This window comes from Eulemur rufifrons, chromosome 29, assembly GCF_041146395.1.
Source record: "Eulemur rufifrons isolate Redbay chromosome 29, OSU_ERuf_1, whole genome shotgun sequence".
In the NCBI taxonomy this organism is placed as follows: domain Eukaryota; kingdom Metazoa; phylum Chordata; class Mammalia; order Primates; family Lemuridae; genus Eulemur; species Eulemur rufifrons.
This window is the reverse complement of record NC_091011.1, coordinates 22,880,358-22,903,647: the sequence shown is the minus strand read 5'-3', so window position 1 is coordinate 22,903,647 and position 23,290 is coordinate 22,880,358. Positions and strand designations below refer to the sequence as shown.

The 23,290-nt window shown below is 49.7% G+C and overlaps 1 protein-coding gene across 1 annotated transcript; it reads left to right on the top strand.

The window, feature by feature from the left end:
* Positions 1–9,330: 9,330 nt before the first annotated feature.
* Positions 9,331–22,484, top strand: GHRHR (growth hormone releasing hormone receptor). Its single transcript, XM_069462065.1, has 13 exons — positions 9,331–9,387; positions 12,663–12,765; positions 12,888–12,995; positions 13,639–13,736; positions 14,878–14,975; positions 15,704–15,836; positions 17,604–17,757; positions 18,035–18,095; positions 18,554–18,623; positions 19,308–19,399; positions 19,969–20,098; positions 20,613–20,654; positions 22,359–22,484. The coding sequence occupies exons 1-13, from the start codon at positions 9,331–9,333 to the stop codon at positions 22,482–22,484; spliced, it is 1,272 nt and encodes a 423-aa protein (XP_069318166.1).
* Positions 22,485–23,290: the final 806 nt, after the last annotated feature.

The window sequence follows — 23,290 nt, the reverse complement described above, 5'->3', positions numbered from 1 at the left end:
GCTTCCAGAACTGTGAGGAATAAATGTTTATTGTTAAAGCCACCAAGCCTATGGCATTTTTGTCATGGCGGCGCAGACAGACTGAGATAAATGGGATTTGTCCAATGTTTTCCTCATGGTTAGACTAGATTTGTGGATTTTGGGGAGAAAGGCCGCAGAGATAATGTGCCGTTCTTACTGTACCATGTCAACAGTACATGCTATCAGTATAATTTATCGTTGCTGATATTAACTTTGATCGCCTAGCTGAAAGAGTGCTTGTGAATCTTCTCCACTGTAAAGTTATTTCCCCCCTGCCCATACGGTACTCTTTGGAAGGAAGGTGGCAAGGGCAGCCCACACTTAAGGAGTGGGGAGTTACGCTCCACCCTTTTGAGTTGGAGTATCTGAATAAATTATTTAGAAATCTTCTGCACAAGAACGTTGTCTATTCTCCCCTTTTATTTATTTATTCAATTATTTATTCACATAAGTCTGGACTCAAGGATATATATTTGATAGTTTGGGTTATAATCCAATGTTATCTCACTAATTTTATTGCTCAGATTGTCCCAGCTTTGGCCATTGGGAGTTCTTTCTGTTGACTCCTGTGTCCCCTTTGACATAATGCCACCACTGCGGAGCTTTTGAGTGCTTCCTTACTTCCTGGCACTACAAGATGCTCCGTACTCACCTTGTGTATTTCTTACCACAGCCCTAAAATCAGCCATTTTGTTTCAAGGATCCCTGGTTCCTTTTATTACAGAATGGTATTAGACATCAAGATCTGGGAACTATTAATAGGTATGCTCATTGCTACTGGGGAGTCATTGCTTCTAGGGTCTTACTGAATTTTTATCTATTTGCTTTATTAATTACTCAGAAAGGAGTGTTGAAACCTCAGACTATAATTTTGGATTTGTCTATTTCTTTTAAAAAATTCTTTCTGTGCTTTGTTTATGCATTTTAAAATGCTGTTATTAGGTGCATATACATTTAAGATTGTTATATCTTCTTGATAGATTGATCCCTTTATCATTATGAAATGTTCATATTTATCCTTGCTGTTATTCCTTGTTCTGGACTTTATTTTGTCTGATACTAACATAGTCACTCTAGCTTTCTGTCAGCTACTGTTTTTATGTTATATCTATTTTCTTTGTTTAACTTTTAACCTATCTGTCCTTTATATTTGAAGTGGATTTCTTGTAGGCGGCATATAGTTGGATCTTAATTTTTTTTCAATCTGGTAATCTTGTTAATTGGGATAATCAGTAATTTACATTTAATTTATTCATTGATTTTGTTAGGTTTATCCCTACAATTTTGCTATTTGCTTTTTATTTGTCCCATCTGCTCTTTATCTTTCTTTTCCTTTGTTTATTTATTAATGATTTTTATGATTTATTTTACCTTCACTATTGACTAATTAATCATATCTCTTTGTTTTATTTTGTTAAATGTGGAACCTCAAGGATTTACAGTATATATCTTTAACTTACAACAATCTACCTTCAAACTATACCATACTGCTTCATATAGAATAAAAACTTTACAACAATACACTTTCATTTTCCTCCTCCAATTCTTTTTGTTATTTCTTTCATACTTTTTACTTCTACATATGTCACAAACACCGCAATATATAACTATTAGTTTTGCTTTAAGCAATCATCTTTTTTTCCATTTTAAAAATTGTGGTAAAAGCGTATATGGCATAAAATTTACTGCTTTAACAATTTTTTTTTTAAACCAGTAACATAGTCATTTATTATCATTACAAGTACTGTATGCCATACATAATTGTATGTGCTAGACTTTTATATGACTGGCAGCGCAATAGGTTTGTTAACGCCAGCCTCACCACAAACACACGAGTAATGCATTGCACTGTGATGTTTTTTTTTTTTCTCCTTTCTTCATCTCCTTTTTTTTTTTTTTTGCAAGTTAAAAACAACAGTTTCATATTTTTTCCCCACCCCCCCTTTCCTGAGTCAGCACCTTCAAGTGTTACCACTCCCCAAACGGTGCGCAATGTACTCATTGTGTAGGCATACCCCCATCCCCTCCCCCACCCCCCACCTCAGTCTGATGTCCAATTGGTGTCGTTCCCAGATTTGTATTTAGGTGATGATCAGGGAAACCAATTTTCTGGTGAGCACATGTGATGCTTGTTTTTCTATTCTTGGGACACTTCACTTAATATAATGGGTTCCAACTCTCTCCAGGAGAACTATAGAGATGTCGTATCTTCATCATTCCTTATAGCTGAGTAATATTCCATGGTATACATATACCACAGTTTACTAATCCAATCATGTATTGATGGGCATTTGGGTTGTTTCTACATCTTTGCTATTGTGAATTGTGCTGCTATAAACATTCGGGTACATGTGTCTTTGTTACGGAATGACCTTTTTTCCTTTGGGTATATGCCCAGTAATGGGATTGCTGGGTCAAATGGCAGGTCTACTTGAATCTGTGCTTTAACAATTTTATATGTATAATTTAGTGGCATTAAATGCATTCACAATGTTTTGCAAACATCTTCACTATCTATTTCCAGAACATTTTTTTCTTATCAAACAGAAACTCTGTACCCATTAAACAAGCAATTCCCGATTATCCCATTGCCCCAGACCTTGGTAATCTCTATTCTACTTTTTGTGTCTATGGATTTTCCAAATCTAGATACCTCATATAAGTGGAATCATACAATCTTTGTCCTTTTGTGTTTGGCCTATATCACTCAACATAATATGTTCAAGGTTCATTCATGTTGTAGCATGTGTCAGAACTTCATTCCTTTTTATGGCTAAATAATATTCCATTTGTAGGTATATACCACATTTTGTTTATTCATTCATTTGTTGATGCTTGGATTGTTTCTGTACTTGGCTATTGTGAATAATGATCCTATGAATATTGGTGTACAAATATCTGTTGGTATCTCTACTTTCAATTCTTTTTTATATATACCTAGGAGTGAAATTCCTGGATCATGTGGTAGTTCATTGTTTAACCTTTTGAGAAACTGCCCAATTGTCTTCCATAGCAGCTGTGCCATTTTACATTCCCACTAGCAATGCCCAAATGTCTGATTTCTTCACATCTTCACTAATACTTGTTATTTTTATTTAAAATTTTTAAAAATGATAGCCATCACAGTGGGTATAAAGTTGCTACAGTTTGGTTTGTTTAATCCCCTCCAAATCACATGTTGAAATGTGATCTCCAGCATTGGAGGTGGGGCTTAATGGGAGGTGTTTTGGTCATGGGGTGGATCCCTCATGAATAGATTAATGTCCTCCTACAGGGAGGGGTAGATGTGAATGAGTTCTCACTCTATTAGTTCCCATGAGAACTGGTTGTTTAAAAAAGCCTGGCACCTCCCTCTTCTCTTTCTTGCTTCCTCTCTTGCCATGTGATCTCTGCACACACCAGCTCCCCTCCACCTTCTGCCATGAGTGGAGCAGCCCGAGGTCCTCACTAGATGCAGATTCCAGGGCTATGCTTCCTGAACAGCCTGCAGAACTGTAAGCCAGATAAACTTCTTTGCTTTGTAAATTAACCATCCTCAGATATTCCTTTAAAGCAACACTAAATGGACTAAGACAGAAGTTCTATCTCATTCTGGTTTTGATTTGTATTACCCTAATGACTAACGGTGTTGAGCATCTTTTCATGTGCATATCATCTTTGGAAAAATGTCTATTTCAGTCCTTTGCCCATTTTTGAATTGGGCTGTTTACCTTTTTGCTGTTGAGTTGTATGTGTTTTTTATGAATTCTGGATATTAATACTTTATAAGATATATGATTTACAAATGTTTTCTCCCATTATGTGGGTTGTCTTTTCACTCTTTTGATAGTGTTATTTGATGCACAAAAGTTTTTAATTTTGGTAATGTCAAATTTATCTGTTTTTTCTTTTGTTACCTGTGCTTTTGTTATCATATTTAACCTTTGTGAAATTCAAGGTAATGATTTTCTATTATGTTTTCTTCTAAGAGTTTTAGCTATTAAATTTAGGTCTTTATCCATTTTGAGTTAATTTTTTTTTTTTTTTTTTTTTTTTTTTTTTGAGACAGAGTCTCGCTCTGTTGCCCAGGCTAGAGTGAGTGCCGTGGCGTCAGTCTAGCTCACAGCAACCTCAGACTCCTGGGCTTAAGCGATCCTACTGCCTCAGCCTCCCGAGTAGCTGGGACTACAGGCATGTGCCACCATGCCCGGCTAATTTTTTGTATATATATATATTTTAGTTGGCCAGATAATTTCTTTCTATTTTTAGTAGAGACGGAGTCTCACTCTTGCTCAGGCTGGTCTCGAACTCCTGACCTCGAGCGATCCACCTGCCTCGGCCTCCCAGAGTGCTAGGATTACAGGCGTGAGCCACCGCGCCCGGCCTTGAGTTAATTTTTGTATAGGGTGTAAGGTAAAGGTCTAACCTCATTCTTTTGCATATGGATATCCAGTTTTCCAGGCACCATTTGTTAAAAAGACTATCCTTTCCTTGTTGAACGGCCTTAGCAGCTTGGTTGAAAATCAGCTGACCATATAAGTGAGGGTTTATGGCTGAGCTCTCTATTCCACTCCATTGGTCCAGATATCTATCTCTGTGCCATTACTACATTGTTTTGATTACTATAGCTCTGTAGTTTTGAAATTGAGATGTGTGAGACCTCCAAATGTAGCTTTTTCCCAAGATTATTTTGATTTTTTAAAAATATATTCTATTAATTTGGTGTATTACATTGATTCATTTTCATATGTTGAACTACCCTTGCATTGCCAGGATAAATTCCACTTGACCATAGTGTATAATCCTCTCAATATGCTGTTGAATTTGGTTTGCTACTATTTTGTTGAGGATTTTTGCATCTATATTCATAAGGGTCAATTAACTTCTAAAGAGCATAAAATGAGAAAAAGATTCTTTTATTTTCACCCTCTTATTTACCATTTCCAGTGCCTTTTATTCCTTAGTGTAGTTCAAAATTTCCTTCTGTTCTCATTTTCCTTTTGACTTGAAAAACTTCCTTTAGCATTTCTTGTAGTGCAGTTCTGTTGGCAATGAATTCTCATCTTTGGTTTCTCTTTAAAAGTCTTTATTTTGCCCTCATATTTGAAAGATATTTTCACTAACAAAGAGATATAGCTTGAAAGTTTTTTTTCTTTCAGTACTTTAAAGATATCTCCCCACTGTCTTCTGACTTGCATAGTTTCTGATGAGAATCTGCAATAATTCCTACCTTTGTTCTGCCGTACACAATGTGTCTTTTCCCCTTTGGTCGCTGATCAGATTTTTCCATCACTGGTTTTCAGTGATTTAATTATCATGTGCCTTGGAGTGTTTTTTATTTGTTTATACTGCTTGATGTTCACTGAACTTCTTGGATCCATAGATATGTATTTTTCATTTGTAAGTCTTCAGCAATTTTGTCTTCAAATATTTTTCTGAACTTCTCCCTCCTTCTGTGACTCCGGTTACCTGTATGCTAGATCACTTGATATTGTCTCATAATTAACTTACATTCTGTTTTTTTTACAAGTATGTTTTTCCTAATTTTTATCCATTCTTTTTTTCTCTTTGTGTTTCATTCCAGATAGTGTATATTGAGATATCTTTGAGTTCACTGCTCTTCATTCTGCAGTGTCTAATCTGCTGTTAATTGCAGCCAGTGTATTTTTTTTTCATTTTAGATATTGTATTTTTTATTTTCATAAGTTGAATTTGGGTCTTTAAAAAATAGCTTTATTCTCTACTCATTATACCATGATTTACTCTTTTTAAAACATATGGAGAATATTTTTAATAACTTTTAGCATCTTCATTGACTAGTTCCATCATCTTGTCACACCTAGGTCTGTTTTTATTTATTGATTTTCCACCTGGTTATAGATTATACTTTCCTACTTCTTTGCAATCTTGGTAATTTTTTATTGGATGTCAGACATTGTGAATTTACTTTGGTGGTTTCTGGATTTTCTTTTATATATTTAAGTGGTGCTGGATTTTTGTCTAGTGCAGTTATGTTTTGGACCCAATTTAGGTTTGAACTTAAGCTTTGTTAGAATGGGTTAAGAGCAACCCTACTCTAAGGCTAATGCCATCCTTACTCTTACATATTCATGCCCTGTATGGTACATACAGGGCATGAATATGTAAGGCATTACTCTTACATATTCATGCCCTGTATGGTACAAGTTCTTTCCGCCTGGGCTAGTCAGAGCACAAACTATTTTTAGCCCTATGTGAGTTTTGAGAATTTTTTGCCTATGCCATTCCAGTTGTTTTTTATTCAGCCTTAGTTTCTTCTCACACATTTTCAGATAGGTATCTTGTTGAGGACTGCAGGGTGGGGATGTTGAGGAGGACCTGTTTTCAGAACCGCGAGGCTCTGTCTCTGTGCAGTGCCTTCTCTCTGGTACTGTGCCTCATAAATTCCACTGAGCTTGACCTTCTAAATCTCCAGTCTTTACCTCCTTTACTCATAAAAATCACCAGTCCATGTTTGGGTTCTTTCTTTTGAGTTATTTTCCTCTTTATTATTGATTTGTATGTATTTTTCAAATGTATTTTTGATACTATGCATTTTTTTGTCAGTATTGGTCACAAACATTTCTTTCAGTTTGTAGCTCGCTTTTAGTTTTCATTTGTGGTGTCCTTTCTTGAATATATATTTTTTAAATGTTGATGTGGTCAAACATTGATTTTTCCTTTATGGTTTTCTTTTTTAAAAAAAAAAATAAGAAAGTCTCCTTTGTTCTAAGGTTATAAAACAAATTTCTATTCTTTTTTAAAGAATCTTATTATTTTGTTGTTCTATAGCTAGGGCTTTAAATCTGGAACCTATATTTTGTAAATGTGAGCTAGAAATTTTATTTTTTCTATACAAAGAATCAGTTGTTCTAAACTTATTTGCTGATAGTTGATCCTTGTTACATGCTACCATTAATGACTGTCCAACGTGAGCTAGGCTCTGCATGAGGTTCTTTATAAGACATGCCTTTTCTTGTCCCAGCTCTACTAGGAAGGAAGTAGTATCATCCCCATTTTTCAGGTGGGGAAACCGAGGCTCAGAAAAGTTAAATTACTTGCCCAACCTGTGACAGCTAGCATGTGGTGGAGGCAGAATTTGAACCCTGATTGCATTTGCACTTGGTGTCACAAGTGACCAGACTTGTCACTGGACACTTTGGCCCAGCCAAATCCCGATTCAGGGTCTATGGGGATATTGCCTGGAGGCTCCTGCTCCTCAGAGCTGGCCAGCCTGGGTGAAAGGGCGGGGTCTGGGCAAGAGCACAGCCCCCACTTGGGGACCTCTGTCGCCCCCACCCTCATTGGACCTGAGCTGAAGGGCTGGATGTGGGTGTGGGTGTCTGCACTGGAGCATGCGGGTGGCCGGGCACGTGGGTGTGGGAGAAATTGCTAGAGAAGAGAGTTCAGTGAAGGAACAGGCCTGGGGGGATCCTTGGGGAACACCGACCATTAGAGCAGGGTTTTCCAATCTTGGTCCTACTGACCTTTGGGACTGGATAATTCTTCATATGGCTGCGGAGGGCCATCCTGTGCGTTGTAGGATGATGAACAGCACCCGTGGGGGTCCCTTCCCGTTAGATACCAGTAACACCTCCCCACCCCTCCTCCACACCCCCAAGTCCTGGTTGTGATAATGTCTCTAGACATTGCCAAATGTCCCCTAGGGGGACAAAATTGCTCCCTCTTAAGAGCCACCAATTCAGACAATAACTGTTAATTATCTCTATCAACATCAATTATTAACCATCATTAATACTAATGATATTGATGCTAATTATCAATGGAGATTAATTGTAATGTTTTTTCCTGTTGCCTCTTTGTAGCTGAGAGACAGAAGTTCTAGCTTTCCCTTTAAGTTATATCTTTCCAGCATTATGCTCTTCCCACCTGTGATTCCTCTGCTTCACCCTGAAAAATGTGCGGCACTCAGTGTGGTGGGCCACCCGCTCTGATGTCACCGTTCAACTCGTGAAAACACTTGTACAAGGGATAGGGGGGCTTGGAGCCTGGGGGGCCTCATGTTTTCTACTCAAAATATTTTTCTTCAACATTTTGTTGACAATGAACACAAATGGAAAAATAAAGCCCTGCTGATGTAAAACAATTCCTAAATCCAGACGTGTCAGGGGCCAGGAGCCTTCAACATTCATGATGCGGGTCAGGTTGTAAACACGTCTGGTATCCCCGGCGTCTGGCCCGGCAGCCTCTATGAGTGGGGGGAGGGGGGCGGTTCTGCACACAAACACCCGGATGTATCACCTGCTGGACATTCAGGGCTTTCAAAGATAAAACCTGTTTTCAAAGTCCAAAATGCTGTGCAAGGTCCAGGGGAATTTAGAATGCTGTCTTCAGCCTGGCCAATTGAGATCCTGCACTTTAAAGTAAAAAACCAGGATAAAAATGACGAGGCAATGAATGTTCTAGTAATTTGAGTGGCTGTGCAAGTCCTCTCATTTCTGCTACTGATGACAATTGTCTTGCCCCGTCCGAGATGGCCTGGCCATGAATCCTTTTACTAACAAGGCTTCCAGTCAGCCTCATTTCCCCTCTTGGCCTGAGGACTTCTGGAGGGACTGTGACAGCCCCCAGAGCCGTGATGTTTGCAGACTGAAACCATCCAGGCTGGTGTCCTTGCCAGGTAAAGAAATCGGGTCTTGCCGATGTGACACATTCTTGGCCAGGCCATGCTGGCGCTTGGTGATCACGCTTCCTTTTCTAAGCTCATCCCAACCCTCCAGCCCCACTGACACCCTACCGGCCTCGAGGGGTCCCCACAGCCCTGAGCTCGCCCTCCAGCCCTGTGGATGAGACTGGGAGCACCGGCCAACCTGGGGGCTCCCTGAGGGCAGGCCCAGGTCCCCTTCCTGTTCTCTGAAGTCCCTTCATTCTGAGGGCTCACTCCAGTGTCAGAGAGCTGGGCTCCGAGAAGAAAATGGCAAAGAATATTGACCAACTGGAGCAAGCAGTGTCCTGTGGCTGTCACCTTTCTGGGCCCTTGCTCTCAGGACAGACATGCAAGCAGACTTGTAGACAGAGTGGAAGCGGGGTGAGGAGGGGACTCAGCCCCTCCCTTCTGGGGACAGGGAGGCCTCCCAGGCCCAGGGCTGAACTGGGCACGGTGTCCTGCAGTCCTGGTGAATATTCAGCGGGTCGTGTCCCCTTTGCTGGCTCCTGCCTACGCAGCCAGCCACCTAGGAAGGGGAGGCAGACGGTGTGGTGGCAGCGGCAGTGTCGGGGGACAGTGGGGAGGGCAGAGCCGGGGTGCACTGAAGCCTCAGTGCTGTCTGAGGGAGCCGCTGAGCCCCCAGCATGGACGGCCGGGTGTGGGGCGCCTGCATCCTCTGCGTGCTGAGCCGGGTCCCAACGGTGAGTAGCCAGCGCAGCCCCTCCTGCCTCTGCCACGGGGCTCCAGACTTGGGAGCCGCAGGGCCCACGCAGGTGGCAGGCGGTGGCTAGGAGGACTGATCCCAGGGCTCCCTCCCTCGTTCCTCCTCCCTACCAGTCTGCTCTGACCAGGGCAGCTCCAACAGTTCCTTCCTGGTGCTGAGCTGAGCTGAGCTCACCGCCTGTTGCTTGTCCCAGGGCCTGGCCGTGCCCTCTGGGGCCCACAGAGACTCAGTCTGCCCCATTTTGGTGCCTGAGAATTGGGAGGCAATGTCAGAGCCCCCCTAAACACCCTAAGTCTGCTCTTTCTCTAAGCCGTGAGTGCCTGGTGATTGCACATGCTCCTCTGCGAAGCTCTCCCGCCCTCCCCAGCCCCAGGACTGCTTGAGCCACACTCCAATTCCGTTGCTGTGTCCTTTGAAGTGTGTGTGGCTGGGGACAGAGCGGGACCTTAGTAGTTGGTAGAGACCAGTTGCTCCTGCTCCAGCATTTAGAGGACTCTTCCCGTCATGATGCCCGAGGGTTGGGGCAGCTCTGTGGCCTGGAATGCCGGGGCATGGGGCACCAGGACAGAGTGCCCTCCCCAAATGTGCTACAGTTGCCCCGCATATTTCCCAGGAGGCTACTGCACGTGACAGCAGGGGCCAGGAGGGGAGTCACAGGTGCTGGGTGGGAAGCCCTGGCTGGCAGGGTGCTCCTTGGCGCCAGGCGGACTGAAATCTTCCTCCACCGCCTTGCTGGGGAGCTGCCGGCCTCCAAGGCACTTGCGGCACCTGACCCTAGGTGCACAGGCTTTGGGCTTGAATCCTGGAACCATGAAACTAGCTGTGTGACGCAGGGCAAGTTCCTCACCCTTCCTGAGCCTCACTTGTCTCTTGTAAAAAGAGAGCTACCTGTGGCCAGCGTGGTGCACCGAGTGGATCAGATTTGCCAAGCGCTGGGCCCAGGGGCACACTGCAGGTGACTCCTACTGCCCGCCCCATCCGGAGTGAAGGAGGCCCCCCCCCCAGCCGTGTGCACCCCACAGTAAAGCTTTATTCTCCGGGGGGGGGGACCTGAGACCAGGTGGTGATCAGCGACTAGATGGTGCTGGTGCCAGAGCTAGAACGAAATCATTGCCTCCCGGCGTGGGCTCCGTCCCACAGACGTCGGGATGAGCAGCCGTCACGGGCAGCGAGGCCAGGGGTCCAGGGCCGTGGAGTCTCCCCCAGGAGCAGGTGGAGTCCAGTGTGTGTGTGGCTCCCTCCCAGGTGGCCCACTGTCCTCTGTCCCCACTCTGGTGGTCAGAGTCCCTGCTCCTGATCCTAGCCCTGTCACACGTCCACTGCACTATTTGCCGTGCCTGCATTTCTGTCCAATAACACTGGTAATTGATGAAACATTTGCTGACCTGGGCTCTGCTGGACACCGAGGGTGTGTGTGGGGTGCACGTGTGTGTGAGGGTGGCCCTGAGGAGACAGACGTTAGACCTGCCCTATCCTCACACAGCTCAGATGCTCCCGAAATACACCATGTATGTCCCCACCCGGTGTCTTTGCACATGCTGTTCTCTCTGTGCAGAATGCACTTCTCCCCACCACTGTGTGTGTGTGTGTGTGTGTGTGTGTGTGTTGTTTCAAAATGCTCCTTTGTTCCCAGGTCCAGCTCAAATGCCACCTCCCCAGTCCCTGTGAGAAGGCCACTCCCTCGCAGTGCCTGTCCTGTCTCTGATCCCAATTTGCATGGGGTCCCTTAGGACCAGGCCCTTCCCCCTCCCCCATCCACTCCTCCCCTGTGAAAGCCTTGAGGAATAGAAGTCTACACTGGCCGTGCGTGTTGTACAAAAATGTGTGTGCTGTAGACCCAGTCCACAGTGTAGGGAGTATGTTTTATAAAACTGGCTTCCCCCACACTTACACATTCAGTCTAGGGCAGTGGGAGGGAGAGGTATTAGGAATTCCTGCAGGTGACTGCCAGCTCCCTGGAGAACGTATCAAAATGCAAAGTACTGGATCCATCAAAGATCTCTGCATATTCCTGGCTCCGTCCCCGTTGATATCCAGTTGGTTCTTGGGGCACACTTTCAGAAATACTGCTAGAAGATTTCCAGAAAAACAACTTATTTTCCAGCTTCCAGAGACATCCCTTGTGGTCACTGGGCAGCACCAAGTCTGGGAAGCTCCTAAAACTGCAACCTTCGTGACTGTGCAGCCACACACGCAGGCCATGATCCTTCCACCCACCTGTCCACAGGCCCCCGTCCATCTTTCCACGGCCCCCCACTCACGCACCAGACCTCCAGCCCTGCTTCCAGCCCACCCGCCATGCACCCATCCACATACTCATCTGCCTGCCTGTGTGTAGACTCATGCATGCCACCAGCCAGCCGGCCAGGCAGTCACCCATTCACGGATTCATTCATTCACCTATGCCTCCACATTCATTCGCTCCTTCACCTCATTTGTATACTCGTGCGTACCCATGTCCTCTCTCACTTGCCCATTTGCTCAGGTATTCTTGCTTGGGTAGCCCTGAAAGCAGAACCTGAGGTGGAGGTCAGAAGTCTAAAATGGTTTCCTGTGGGCTAAATTCAAGGTGTTGGCAGGGCTGCATATTCCTTCTGGAGGCTGAAGGGGAGAGTCCATCTCCCTGCCTGCTCCTTGGCTCGTGGCCCTGGCCTCCATCTTCAGTGCCAGCAGCGTAGCCATGCAGCACCTCTGAATCTTGGTCTCTCTCTCCTTCCCATCATAATAAGGCTGATCTCCCTCCTCCAAACCCTTAACTTAACCTCATCTGCAAAGTCCTTTTGCCGTGTAAGGGAACGTATTCATGGGTTTCAGGGACTAGGACGTGGGCATCTTTGGGGGCCATCATTCCACCCCTCAAGGTAGTTTATGCAGAACTGCCTCCAGGGAGCAGGAGTGCAGAGCAAAGAGCAGCAGAGGGAGGGAGGAAAGGCCACTACGAGGATGGAGTTGGCCATCTCTGTGAGCTCTTCTGAAGCACTTTGCTCAGTGTGTCTCAGAACTTACTTCCATGAGATGGAAAGCGGAAGCTTCCTTCCTTCCCTCCTTCCTCTCTCCTTCCTTCCTCCCTTTCAACCATTCCGACACCTGAACATCCATCACACACACCTGTAAGCACTGGGACGCAGGCCTGTGCTTAGGATCAGGGGCTCAGAAATGAACCAAGCTTGGCCTCTGTTCTCAGGCCACGTGGCCCAGAGAACCCAGAAGGAACACCTTGGCTTGGCTCACCCCGTCAACTCCCTCCTGCAGGCACTGGGCCACGTGCACCCAGAATGTGACGTCATCACGCGGTTGAGAGAGGACGAGAGCGCCTGTCTGCGAGCAGCAGAGGGGATGCCCAACGCCACCGTGGGTACGGGCTCGGGTGGAAGGCGCGGCTTCTCTGACCCCGTTGCCTTCTGCAGCCTCACCACGCAGCATGTCGGAGCAGCCTTGCCCCTGGCTGAGTCTGCCCGGCTCCGTGTCTCCACCTAGGCTGCCCCAGGACCTGGGATGGGCTGCTGTGCTGGCCGCTGGCAGGCCCTGGAGAGTGGGTCACCCTCCCCTGCCCGGATTTCTTCTCTCACTTCAGCTCAGAGCCAGGTGAGGGGTCCTGGGTGTGGCAGTGGGAAGGGAGGTGGTTTCGTCTGGAAGTGGCAGAATTGGTGACACGTCACTGGCTTTAGGGTGGGCAGAACTGGGTTTGAATACCAACTTCCCTCTGCCAGTGTGACCCTGGCCCTTCACTTCCTGACCCTGACTCGGGGGGAACATGAGCATTAACCGTGGGGCCTGTCCGTGCCGGACCTGGAGCTGGGCACGGAGCACGTGCTCTGCAGACGCTAGCAGGAGGCGTGGAGGAGGGCGGGGCCTGCGAATGCCAAGGTGACACCAGCTGCTGGGGGGGGTGGGGGGGGGCTGCTCTGCCCCTCCTCCCCGGCCTGGGTGTCCTCCCCACTGCCCTTAGGATGCTGGTGGCCCAGCTCACTCCTCCCTGCCCCTCGGGGGAATGATTCTCTGTGTTCACAGATGACACCTTTGAGGCCAGAGGGGGAAGGCCCCAGAGTGTGTCCCAGGCAGGCTGGACCCGGAACCCGGCCTCTGGAGGGAAGCTCACCCTCTCTCTGCTACTAAGAAGGACTGCCTGTGCAAACCCTGCCAGGGTTACTTGATGGTCCACAGTGCCCCCACCCCTCCTGGGGAGAAGGGAAGGGGCTGTGACCAAAGACTCTTGCTTGCCTCCCAGGGGCTGTGAAGCGGGATTGTACCATCACGGGGTGGTCTGAGCCCTTCCCACCTTACCCTGTGGCCTGCCCTGTGCCCCTGGAGCTGCTGGCTGACGAGGTGAGAGTTTCCTGGCATCTTGGAGGCAGGATCGCCATGGATGTTTGTATGGGTGGTGGACTGCACAACTGTAGGGGCTGCTGTTCCCGTTCTAGCCACAGGTTGGATGACTAATTACAGCAGTTTTTCAGCAGAGGGCAGTGAAGTGTCCAGAGGAGAGGGGGGTCATTTGCCAATTTGTTCAAGGGTGGCACATGGGCCGAGTTGCTTGGAGGGAGAGGGACGGCAGACAGCAGGTGGGACATGTGCTGGCCACTGCCTCCTTTCTGTGCCCAGGCCTCCGAGGCAGGGAGCTTTGAGTGGTTCCAGAAGAAACAAGGCTCCTGGTAGCCCTGGGCAAGCTCTTTCCCTTCTCTGGTCCCCAATCTGTGGGCAGTGTGCATGGCTGTGGTGTGGGCAAGTGAGGGAAACTCCAGTCCAGACGTGTTCCCAGAGACCCCCAACCCCAGCCAGCACACCCCACCCTTCTGCATCAAGCGGGGCCTTTGCAAGGTGCTTCCATGTCCATCATCCCATTTCTCTCTCCCCTAAGCCCTGACAGGTAAAGCCTAACTGTGTCCATTTTTCAGATGAAAGCACTGAGTCAGAGAGGGGCAGTGATTGCCTGCGTCCCACAGAAGAGCTGGGACTGGGGTCAGTGCCTGGGCCCCTGCTCCCTTCCCTTGCCGGCACCCTCCATCTCTGAGGGCCACGCTGGACTCTGATTGGTTTGAACTCTTGGCCATTGGAAGCTTTTGCCTGCCTGCCTATGGCTGTCCCAGCTGTCCCTACTGTCTCCTTTATTTGGGGACATTGTGTTCCCAAGCCGGCAAGCAAGCTGGATGTCGATAAACAAGCTGATTTCCTCTTGGGCTGTTGTTATTCCCCAGGGACATGTAGTTTCTGTTGCTGTCTCTCCCCACCCTAGAGCGCAGTGAGTGTCTCTACTCCCGCCACTCCCTCCCTCCCCAGCAGGCCAGGTGGAAGACAGGCTGTAAACAAAAGCTTCAGTGCACAGAAGGAGCTTCCCATGGTACCCACGGACACCTCTGGCCCTCCCTGATGGGGAGGAACTGCAAAGGCTTCACCTGCTCAAATGCCAAGCCTTCCTTTCCCCAAAAGCCCAGAAACTGAGACTTTCTTCTGTCTTCCCTCTCCCCAGAAATCCTACTTCTCCACAGTGAAGATCATCTACACCATGGGCCACAGCATCTCTACTGTAGCCCTCTTGGTGGCCATCGCTATCCTGCTTGCTCTCAGGTGTGCCATCCTCATCACCACCTCCAGAACCTTCATGGGCTCCCTGTTGCTCAGAGGACCAAGTCTGATTCCTTGCCTGGGTAGCCAAGAGTTTCCTAGATCTAGCCACTATGACCACGCCTAACTTTTCCTTCCCTTTTCCCCAACACGGAGACCCATTCTTCACACACCAGAACGCACTGCAACCTCTATACCTGTGGGCTATGGCGCTCATTCTATTTGCTTGGAATGCCTCCTTTTTCTCAGTGTGTTTACATCTGTCAAAATTCAAAGCCCAGCTCCCACCTGAATCTAAGAATCCTTTTTCCTCCTACGAGGAACTCTTCTGCACTGTTCCAGCCCTCTGACCATTGTCTCTTCTAAGGCCTCCCAGCCTTCGAAGTCTGAGCGCCACGTCTGGCCTGTGCTGTTCTCTGTCTCCTGGGGATGAGCCTCCTCTCTGGTCACTCAGGGGGCTTCCACTGGCGTGCCCTGCCACTTCTGCCTCTGTTCCCCTAGCGCTCTTCTCTGTTCCTGCACCTATGCTGAGCCCAGGGCAGTGATTGGTCAGCTGTTCTGAAAGGCTAAACCTGAAGCCTCAAGTTCAGCTCAATTCAATTCAGGTTGATTTGATTCAATTCACTGCACCTCCTGCCCGGCTAGGCCCAGCCTCCCCAGTCCCCTGTCGCAGGGCAGCAGAAGCCCTCTCCCACCTCGCTCCTGCCCCTCCTGTCTCCCGTCCCCACCAGGAGGCTCCACTGCCCCCGGAACTACATCCACACCCAGCTGTTCGCCACCTTCATCCTCAAGGCGGGAGCCGTGTTCCTGAAGGACGCCACCCTCTTCCACGGCGGCAACACGGACCACTGCAGCTTCTCCACCGTAACGTCCATGGTGGAGGGGCCGGGGCGGGTGGGGGAGAGGAGGAGGGATTAGAGACCTTGATGTGCCTGCCCTGTCCTAGGGCCTGGCCTTGGGGATCCCACGTGGCCAGTTACGGAACAGGAAATCACCCCTCCCCTGTGACAGGCCCCAAATCTTCACTCCCTCTCCCATGTTGCACACTCCGCATTCCATACTCCAAGCAAGACCACATTTCACTGTGCCCAGCCTTGTCCTTCCCTTTCATAGCGCCCTGAGCTCTTGTCCGTCTGGGCAGAGCTGGGTCCCTCCTTCACAAAGCGCCCAGGGCACAGACTGCACACAGATTGTGAAACTCCCAGGTGGAGGAAGCTGAGAGCCGGGAGGGAATGAGAAAGGGCTTCAGGGAGGAGGTGGCTTTGGAACTTGATAGGAGCAATTATGGGGGGATGAAGAGGGAGGACATGCTCTCAAAGACAGGAGGAGCTGGGGTGGGGGTGGGCAGGGGAGGAAGAGGAGACTGAAATTTAAAGGAAGTTGGGCAGGGTGTGCAGGCCCAGCACCCAGTAGGCCCTCTAAAACTGTGCCAGAAATGAACAGCTAAATGAGTAAACTAACAAATGACCTCAATTAATTAATGAAAGAATTAATAATAGTATATGATCAGCACTTATTATGGGCCAGGCATAGCATTAAGTGCTTTCCATAAAACAGTTGGCCCTTAAACAACACAGGGGTTAGGGGCGCTGACCCCCACACAGCTGAAAAGCTACATATAACTTTTGACTCCCCCAGAACTTAACTACTAATAGTCTACTATTGGCTGGAAGCCGTACCAGTAACACAGACAGTTGACATATTTTCTATGTTATATGTATTATATACTGTATTCTTACAATAAAGTAAGCTAGGGAAAAGAAAATGTTATTAAGAAAATCATAAGGAAGAGAAAATATATTTACTATTCATTAAGTGGAAGTGGATCCTCATAAAGGTTTCCATCCTGTCATTTTCATGTTGCGTAGGCTGAGGAGGAGGAGGAGGAGGGGGAAATGGACGGGTTGGTTTTGCTGTCTCAAGGGTGGCACAGGTGGAAGAAAGTCCGCCTATAAGTGAACCCATGTAGTTCCAACCTGTGTTGTTCCAGGGTCAACTGTATTATCTCCTTTCACCTTCAAAACAGCTTGAAGGAGAAAGTATCACTTCAATCCCACATTGTAGATGCGGGGCAATTGGCAAGGTCACCCGGCTGCACAGAGCTGGGACCAAACCCGGGCTGTCTGAGCTCAGAGGTGGTCCTGGGCACCCTGTCGCATGAATGAGCCGTGCAGTGAATGAACGAATGCACAGGTGTGGACGTGTGTTTGCAAGACACAGCTGTGCGTGAGTAAATGTTCCATAGTCACAGCTCTAGAAATTGACTTCAGCTCCGGAGGGATGGAAGGAAAGTGCAAACAGAAGCAACTCAAAAGCAGTTTCCATTTAATCCTGTGACAAGGACATGAGCTAGGTATTGGAAGTTTTTCCTCTTCCAGATGAAAGGCTAAGGCATGAGGAGGTTTGCACAGCTAATAGATGGCAGATTTGAATTCCGGCTGTCTGGATCCCAAATCTGTGCTCTTAACCATCACATATGCCACCTCATTCCCTCTGGGGCAGCCCAAGGAGTCGGATGGCCCAGCCTAAGGAGGAGGGGCCTGGAGGTTCTGGGTCTGAGTGGGGTGGCGCAGGCAGGTGGGGGCTCCAATGGGCATCACAGCTCCGAAGCGCCCGGGTCCTGGCTCCCAGGTTCTGTGCAAGGTCTCCGTGGCAGCCTCCCATTTCGCCACCATGACCAACTTCAGCTGGCTGCTGGCAGAAGCCGTCTACCTCACCTGCCTCCTGGCCTCTACCTCCCCCAGCTCACGGAGCGCCTTCTGGTGGCTGGTTCTTGCTGCCTGGGGTGAGCACAGAGGGCGGCCCGGTGGGACACCATGGGGAGGTGGAGGGCTGCGGAGGCCCAGGGGGCTCACACAAAGGCCCCTGCGCCTCACTGACGGGCTCCCTGAGGCTCAGAGAGGGGAAGGGGCGCTGCGGTCCTCCAGCAAGTGGGGGAGAGCGCGGGCTCTTCGCAGTGCCCGTGTGGTTGGCGGTGGCGGTGGTGGTGTGTGGGAGGTGGGGGCGGATCTCAGAGCCAAGGACACAGCCCGCTCCCCGCCCCCTCCTCTGCGCCCCTACAGGGCTGCCCATGCTCCTCACCGGCACGTGGGTGGGCTGCAAGCTGGCTTTCGAGGACATCGCGTGAGTCTGAGCGGACCCCCAGGGGCCAGCAGGGGCGTGGAACAAGCTGCTCTCCAGGCTGGAAGGAGGAGCAGGAAGAGGAGGGGAAGGGCCCGGCTCGGCTGGGGGTGGGGGCCGGGCCGGCAGTCTGGAGAGCTCAGAAGGGGCAAGAGCCGGGCGGTGGGGGAGCTCCCGAATAAGGGAAGTGTTGGGACCGGTAACGAGGCGTCGAGCAGACTGATTTTAGAGAAATTTATTCATTTAAGTGGAGAGCAAGGGTGAACCCAGCCTGGATCGGGGCGCCCCTTTGGGAGGGGTCCTAACTGGCTGAGACAGGAAAGAAGGCTGGGGGTGCGGGGTGAGGCCGGAAGGCGTGAATGCCGGAGAGAGGAGAGCGGGCCTCCTGGGAGGGAGAAGCGGAGGGCGGGGGAGGTGCGTGGGCGTCTTTGCAGCCACCGTGTTCTTGGCGTCCTCTCCAGGTGCTGGGACCTGGACGACAGCTCCCCCTACTGGTGGATCATCAAAGGGCCCATCGTGCTCTCCGTTGGGGTCAGTCCCTGGGCCAGCAGCATCCTTTGCTTTATTCAGTCAACCTCGCCGAGGGGCCGTGCACAGCAGGAAACACGACTCAGGCTGGGAGTCGGGACCCCTGGTTGCAACCTTGCTCCGCCCCTGATTCTCTGAGGCCCTCTCTGGGTCACAGTATCCCATTGGTAAAGCCAGGGGTGGGGCTTGACCTGCGCGCAGGCACCTCCTGCTCAGGGTTTGGATGAGTCTGGAGCGCTGGTTGCAGATCAGGTCCCACTGCTGGGAGAGGCTGGGGTTGGGGAGAAGCCCACCGAGCCCGCCTCCCACCTGGAACCCAGAGGCAGCGAGGACTGCTTGGCATGGCTTTGATAAATTTGTCCCAATTTAGCAATTGTGCAAAGTGAGGGACACCTGCCCTGGAAGTGGCTGGAGACAGGTGGCAAGGCCTGACCCTCGCACCCCGCATCCCAGGACTGGAGAGGAAGAGGAGCCTGCGGCCCCCTCTGCCCTCCAGCGCTCACATGTGGGACCTCCCAGCCTCTAGGCTCCAAGTTCTGGAGCAATGGTCTGTGTGACCGTCTGCCTGTACATCCCTGTGTCTCAAGGATTTGGGGTTTCTAGACCTCAAAGGGGCTGGGGCCCCATCCCAGGCCACCAGGGCTACCCCAACCCTTGCCCTCCATCTTTCTGCACCTCTATTTCCAGGTGAACTTTGGGCTTTTTCTCAATATCATCCGCATCCTGCTGAGGAAACTGGAACCAGCTCAGGGCAGCCTCCACACGCAGTCTCAGTACTGGTACAACGTGTGCACGTGTGTGTGTGTGTGTGTGTGTGTGTGTTGAGGGGACGGACACTGGAGGGGGATTCGGTGTGGTCTGTCTCATCCAGCAGGCGTTCATGATCCCGGCCTCATGCTCTTCCCTGTGTTCCCAGAGAGAGTACAGATTTGGTCCCTGCCTGCTAGGAGACCACCATCTGGGAAGGACGGGGACTCCAAAGAGACAGTTACCATGCCAGATAGGCTGAGTGCTGGGATCAATGTCTATGGGAGCCTGGAGAGGGAGATCCTCTCTAGATAGGGTTGAAGGGAAGGTCAGGGAAGACCTCCTGGAGGAAGCAGTCTTTGAACTAGACTTTGAAAGATGCATAGACTTTGGAATAACCTGGGACAAGAGCACTTGGCAGAGGGAACAGCAGGATCTAGGGCCCCAACGTAAGGAAGCCCAGGGTGAGCATGGGGAGGTGGAGCTTCCCAGGTGGCTGGTGCACAGGTGGACATGGAGGTGGTGGGAGAGAGAACAGACAGGGTGCACACAGGGGTTTCTGATCCCAGCCTTGGCAGCCTGGGTTTTGTCTTTCCTGCAGGCGTCTCTCCAAGTCAACGCTTCTCCTCATCCCACTGTTTGGCATTCACTACATCATCTTCAACTTCCTGCCCGACGATGCCGGCCTGGGCATCCGCCTCCCCCTGGAGTTGGGTCTGGGCTCCTTCCAGGTGAGGCCGCCACAGGCAGTCTTTACCTCCACGTCCTTGGGCAGGAGGGAGGTGCTGTTGCCCTCAGGCCTTGGGTTGACTTTGTGATAGGGTGAGAGCTACTCATTCATCCATCTATTCAGCAATCCGTCTGTCCACCTTCCATCTATCCCTCTATCACTCTATTCAGTCAACTACCCATGCACCCGTCTACCCATCCATCCATCCATCCTACCTATTCAACTTTTACTGAGCCCCTATTATGTGCCAAGGGATGTGCTCATTATGGGGATACAGAATTAAAGAAAGTCAGAGAAATGGGGCCAACAGTACATCCCTGGCAGGCTTGCTATGAAAATTATATGAGGCCATATGCCTGGCTCATAGTAAGTGATGAATGCATCTGAATTTACTTTTAGCACAGACCTGGCCCAGCCTGCAGCCTGATGGATGGGGAAAAAGTAGTAGAAAAACTGTGGACGCTTGTGGCCAGGCTAGAGTGTTCTGATGGGGTCCTTCCTCTTTGGCCTCACAGGGCTTCATCGTTGCCATCCTCTACTGCTTCCTCAACCAAGAGGTGTGTGACTCTCCAGGCTACCCCTTACTCATTGAGCCCACCTTCCAGCTCAGGCCACACCTTGACTCCTGTGATCCTTTGTGGTGGTTTCTCCTGAGCTCCTGGATCAAGCTTAAGCTGCGTGCTTCCTGAACACATCTTTTATCCATCCTACATCTGAGCTGGGCTGAGTTCGACCATCCACTCACCAGGAGGTGGAGGAGACCTTTGAGGGATTAGGAGAGGGATCAAGTGGGGTGTCTAAAAGGATCCCCAAATTCTGTGTCCCTAAAATTGAACGTAAGGAAGAGTGGGGGAGGGTGTATGTCAGTGCGGAGATAGACAGTCAGAGGGAACAGAGACAGGAACCGAGAAAGTCATAGGTAGATATACAGGGAACTAGGCAAACAGAGTCAGATGCAGAGACTGGGAGGAATACCCAGGCAGAGCCGGGGAAACGGAAAGCACCTAGAAGAAATACACGCAAAGAGAACAGACATGAGTAGACAGAGCAGACGGTACTGCCACACCTGCAGAAACATGGTAAGATGGCAGAGACCTACAAGAAATGAATTCCACCCAGAAGACACCAATTTTTCCCCTAGGACAGTTTTGTTCCAGAGAGAGAGATGGCAGAATTTATCTCAGTGCCCAGACTCCTAGACCCACCGCTGTGTGTGTGGGCAGGGTCACGGGCTCTGCTGGAGACCTGGCTGCACATGCCCTATCCCCTAGCTGTGGACTACTGCTCCCCACCCCTCCTGCCACCTCTGTCCCCAACTGCTCCTCCCCCCGACTCTCTTCACTCCTAACCCAGCCTCTCGAGTGTCATACATTCTCATCTGGTGTCTGGGCTGCAGACATAGGACCTCATGTCAGGGTGTAACATGTCATGGCCCCTGGGGATCCCGGGAGGGGTGAAAAGCAGCCCTGGCTGAGGCTGCTGGGGTCTGGGGATGGAGTTTCCACAGAGAGCTGTGAGAGGATCTGTCTCAGGAAGCAGTGTTAGAGACCAGATGGTTACATACCTCTGGTGACGGGGAGCTTACTACCTATCAGTAGTTCTCTCTGTTGTCAGACAGCTGTGCGGAAGATCATCTTTACACTGAACAGAAATCTGCCTCCCTTTGCTCTGTCACTGCAGCCCTAGTGGTTGGTCAGCTCTGTGAAATGGATCATCACCTCTCAGCTCCCTCTTCTCCCTGATGGCTCCTTGAATTTGTGAAGATACAGATGCGCCCCCTGCCAGTCTCCCCCTCCCACCCCACCCCAACCTACTTCTCTTTCAGTTCCCTCAACTGCAGCCCCTCGGACAGAGTTCTGAGTCCTCTCCCGCTTGGGGTTATGTCCTCTGGACAGATTCACAGTGGCTGAAGTTGAACTCACAAAATTGAACCCCGAGCAAGGCTGGTCTAAGTCATTCAGGGAGAGCAGAGTGGTTATTTGGCCAGGAACTCAAGCAAGCACCCATAAATCTCTTACCTGGGCTCAGACACAGGCAGTGCTAGAAGGTAAAGAAAGGAGCTAAGGGGAGTGGCAAGAAGTACTCACAGGATAGTGTCCTCCAGAGGCAGCTCTTAGCAGCGCCTGTGGCCGGCCATGGCCTTTCCTGCCCTGTGTCTCCGATTCTCCTACATGGCCTCTCCCTGCACCCTAAGTCCCATTGGGGTTGAGTAGCAAAGCTGCAGTGGGACCTTCCTGACATCTTCTCCCTTGTCCCTGGAGGTGAGGACTGAGATCTCACGGAAGTGGCATGGCCATGACCCAGAGCTTCTGCCAGCCCGGAGGACCCCAGCTAAGTGGACCAGGCCTTCCTGCTCGGGAGTGCAGGTGCTGACATCTGTGTGCTAGGCTGGTCCCATCATGCGGCTGGAGTCCACACCTGAGCTTGGGCAGCTGCAACGGATCTGCCACCCTCTGGAGGAGCAACAGGAGAGCGCCTAGGAGACTTCAGCCTTCCCCCCCATCCCCCCGGACTCCTGCCAAGCCGCTGCCCAGCCCTGGACAGGGGCAGCCCTTCCTCCCTGCCTCTGCATTGGACTCTTTCCCTAGGCCCCTGCATGCCTGCCTCTGACTTCCTTGGTTCCTCTGTGTCTGTTCTTATCGGTTCCTCTTCCTAGGGTCTGAGACTGTAGCCCAAGGCCCAGAAGAGCCAATAAACTCGTAATGAATAGATACATGTTTGAGTGAAAAAATGCACCTCTGAAGGTGAGAGGGTCTACATCCTTTATTTGCAGCTCCAACGCACAGTTGCATTTTTCATCCTTCAGTTCATGCCACATTATACTCATTTGTCTGTACAGGGACCCTCTTGCTTTATTTATTTTGAAAATGTACTTTTTTTCCCCCCAATTCCCACTCCCATGCCCCTCCTTCCATAGGCAAACATGCTGATGTGTTTCATGTTAATATGTGTATCTCTGTGTATCTTGTAAAATCTGTATGGTTTTGTGTGTCTGGACTTTTAATTTACATGCATGCTATCAGTTATGTGCCTCATCCTGCCTCTAACAATTCCCCCTCAGCGCGGTGCTTGTGAGCGATCCACTCGTGCTGCCGTGCATGCATCTGGTCCGTTGTTTTGACTGCATATGGTGCCACATGATGTCATTGCCCGTGTGTTACTGTTCTGTCCTGGCTCCCCTGCCCTCCAGGTG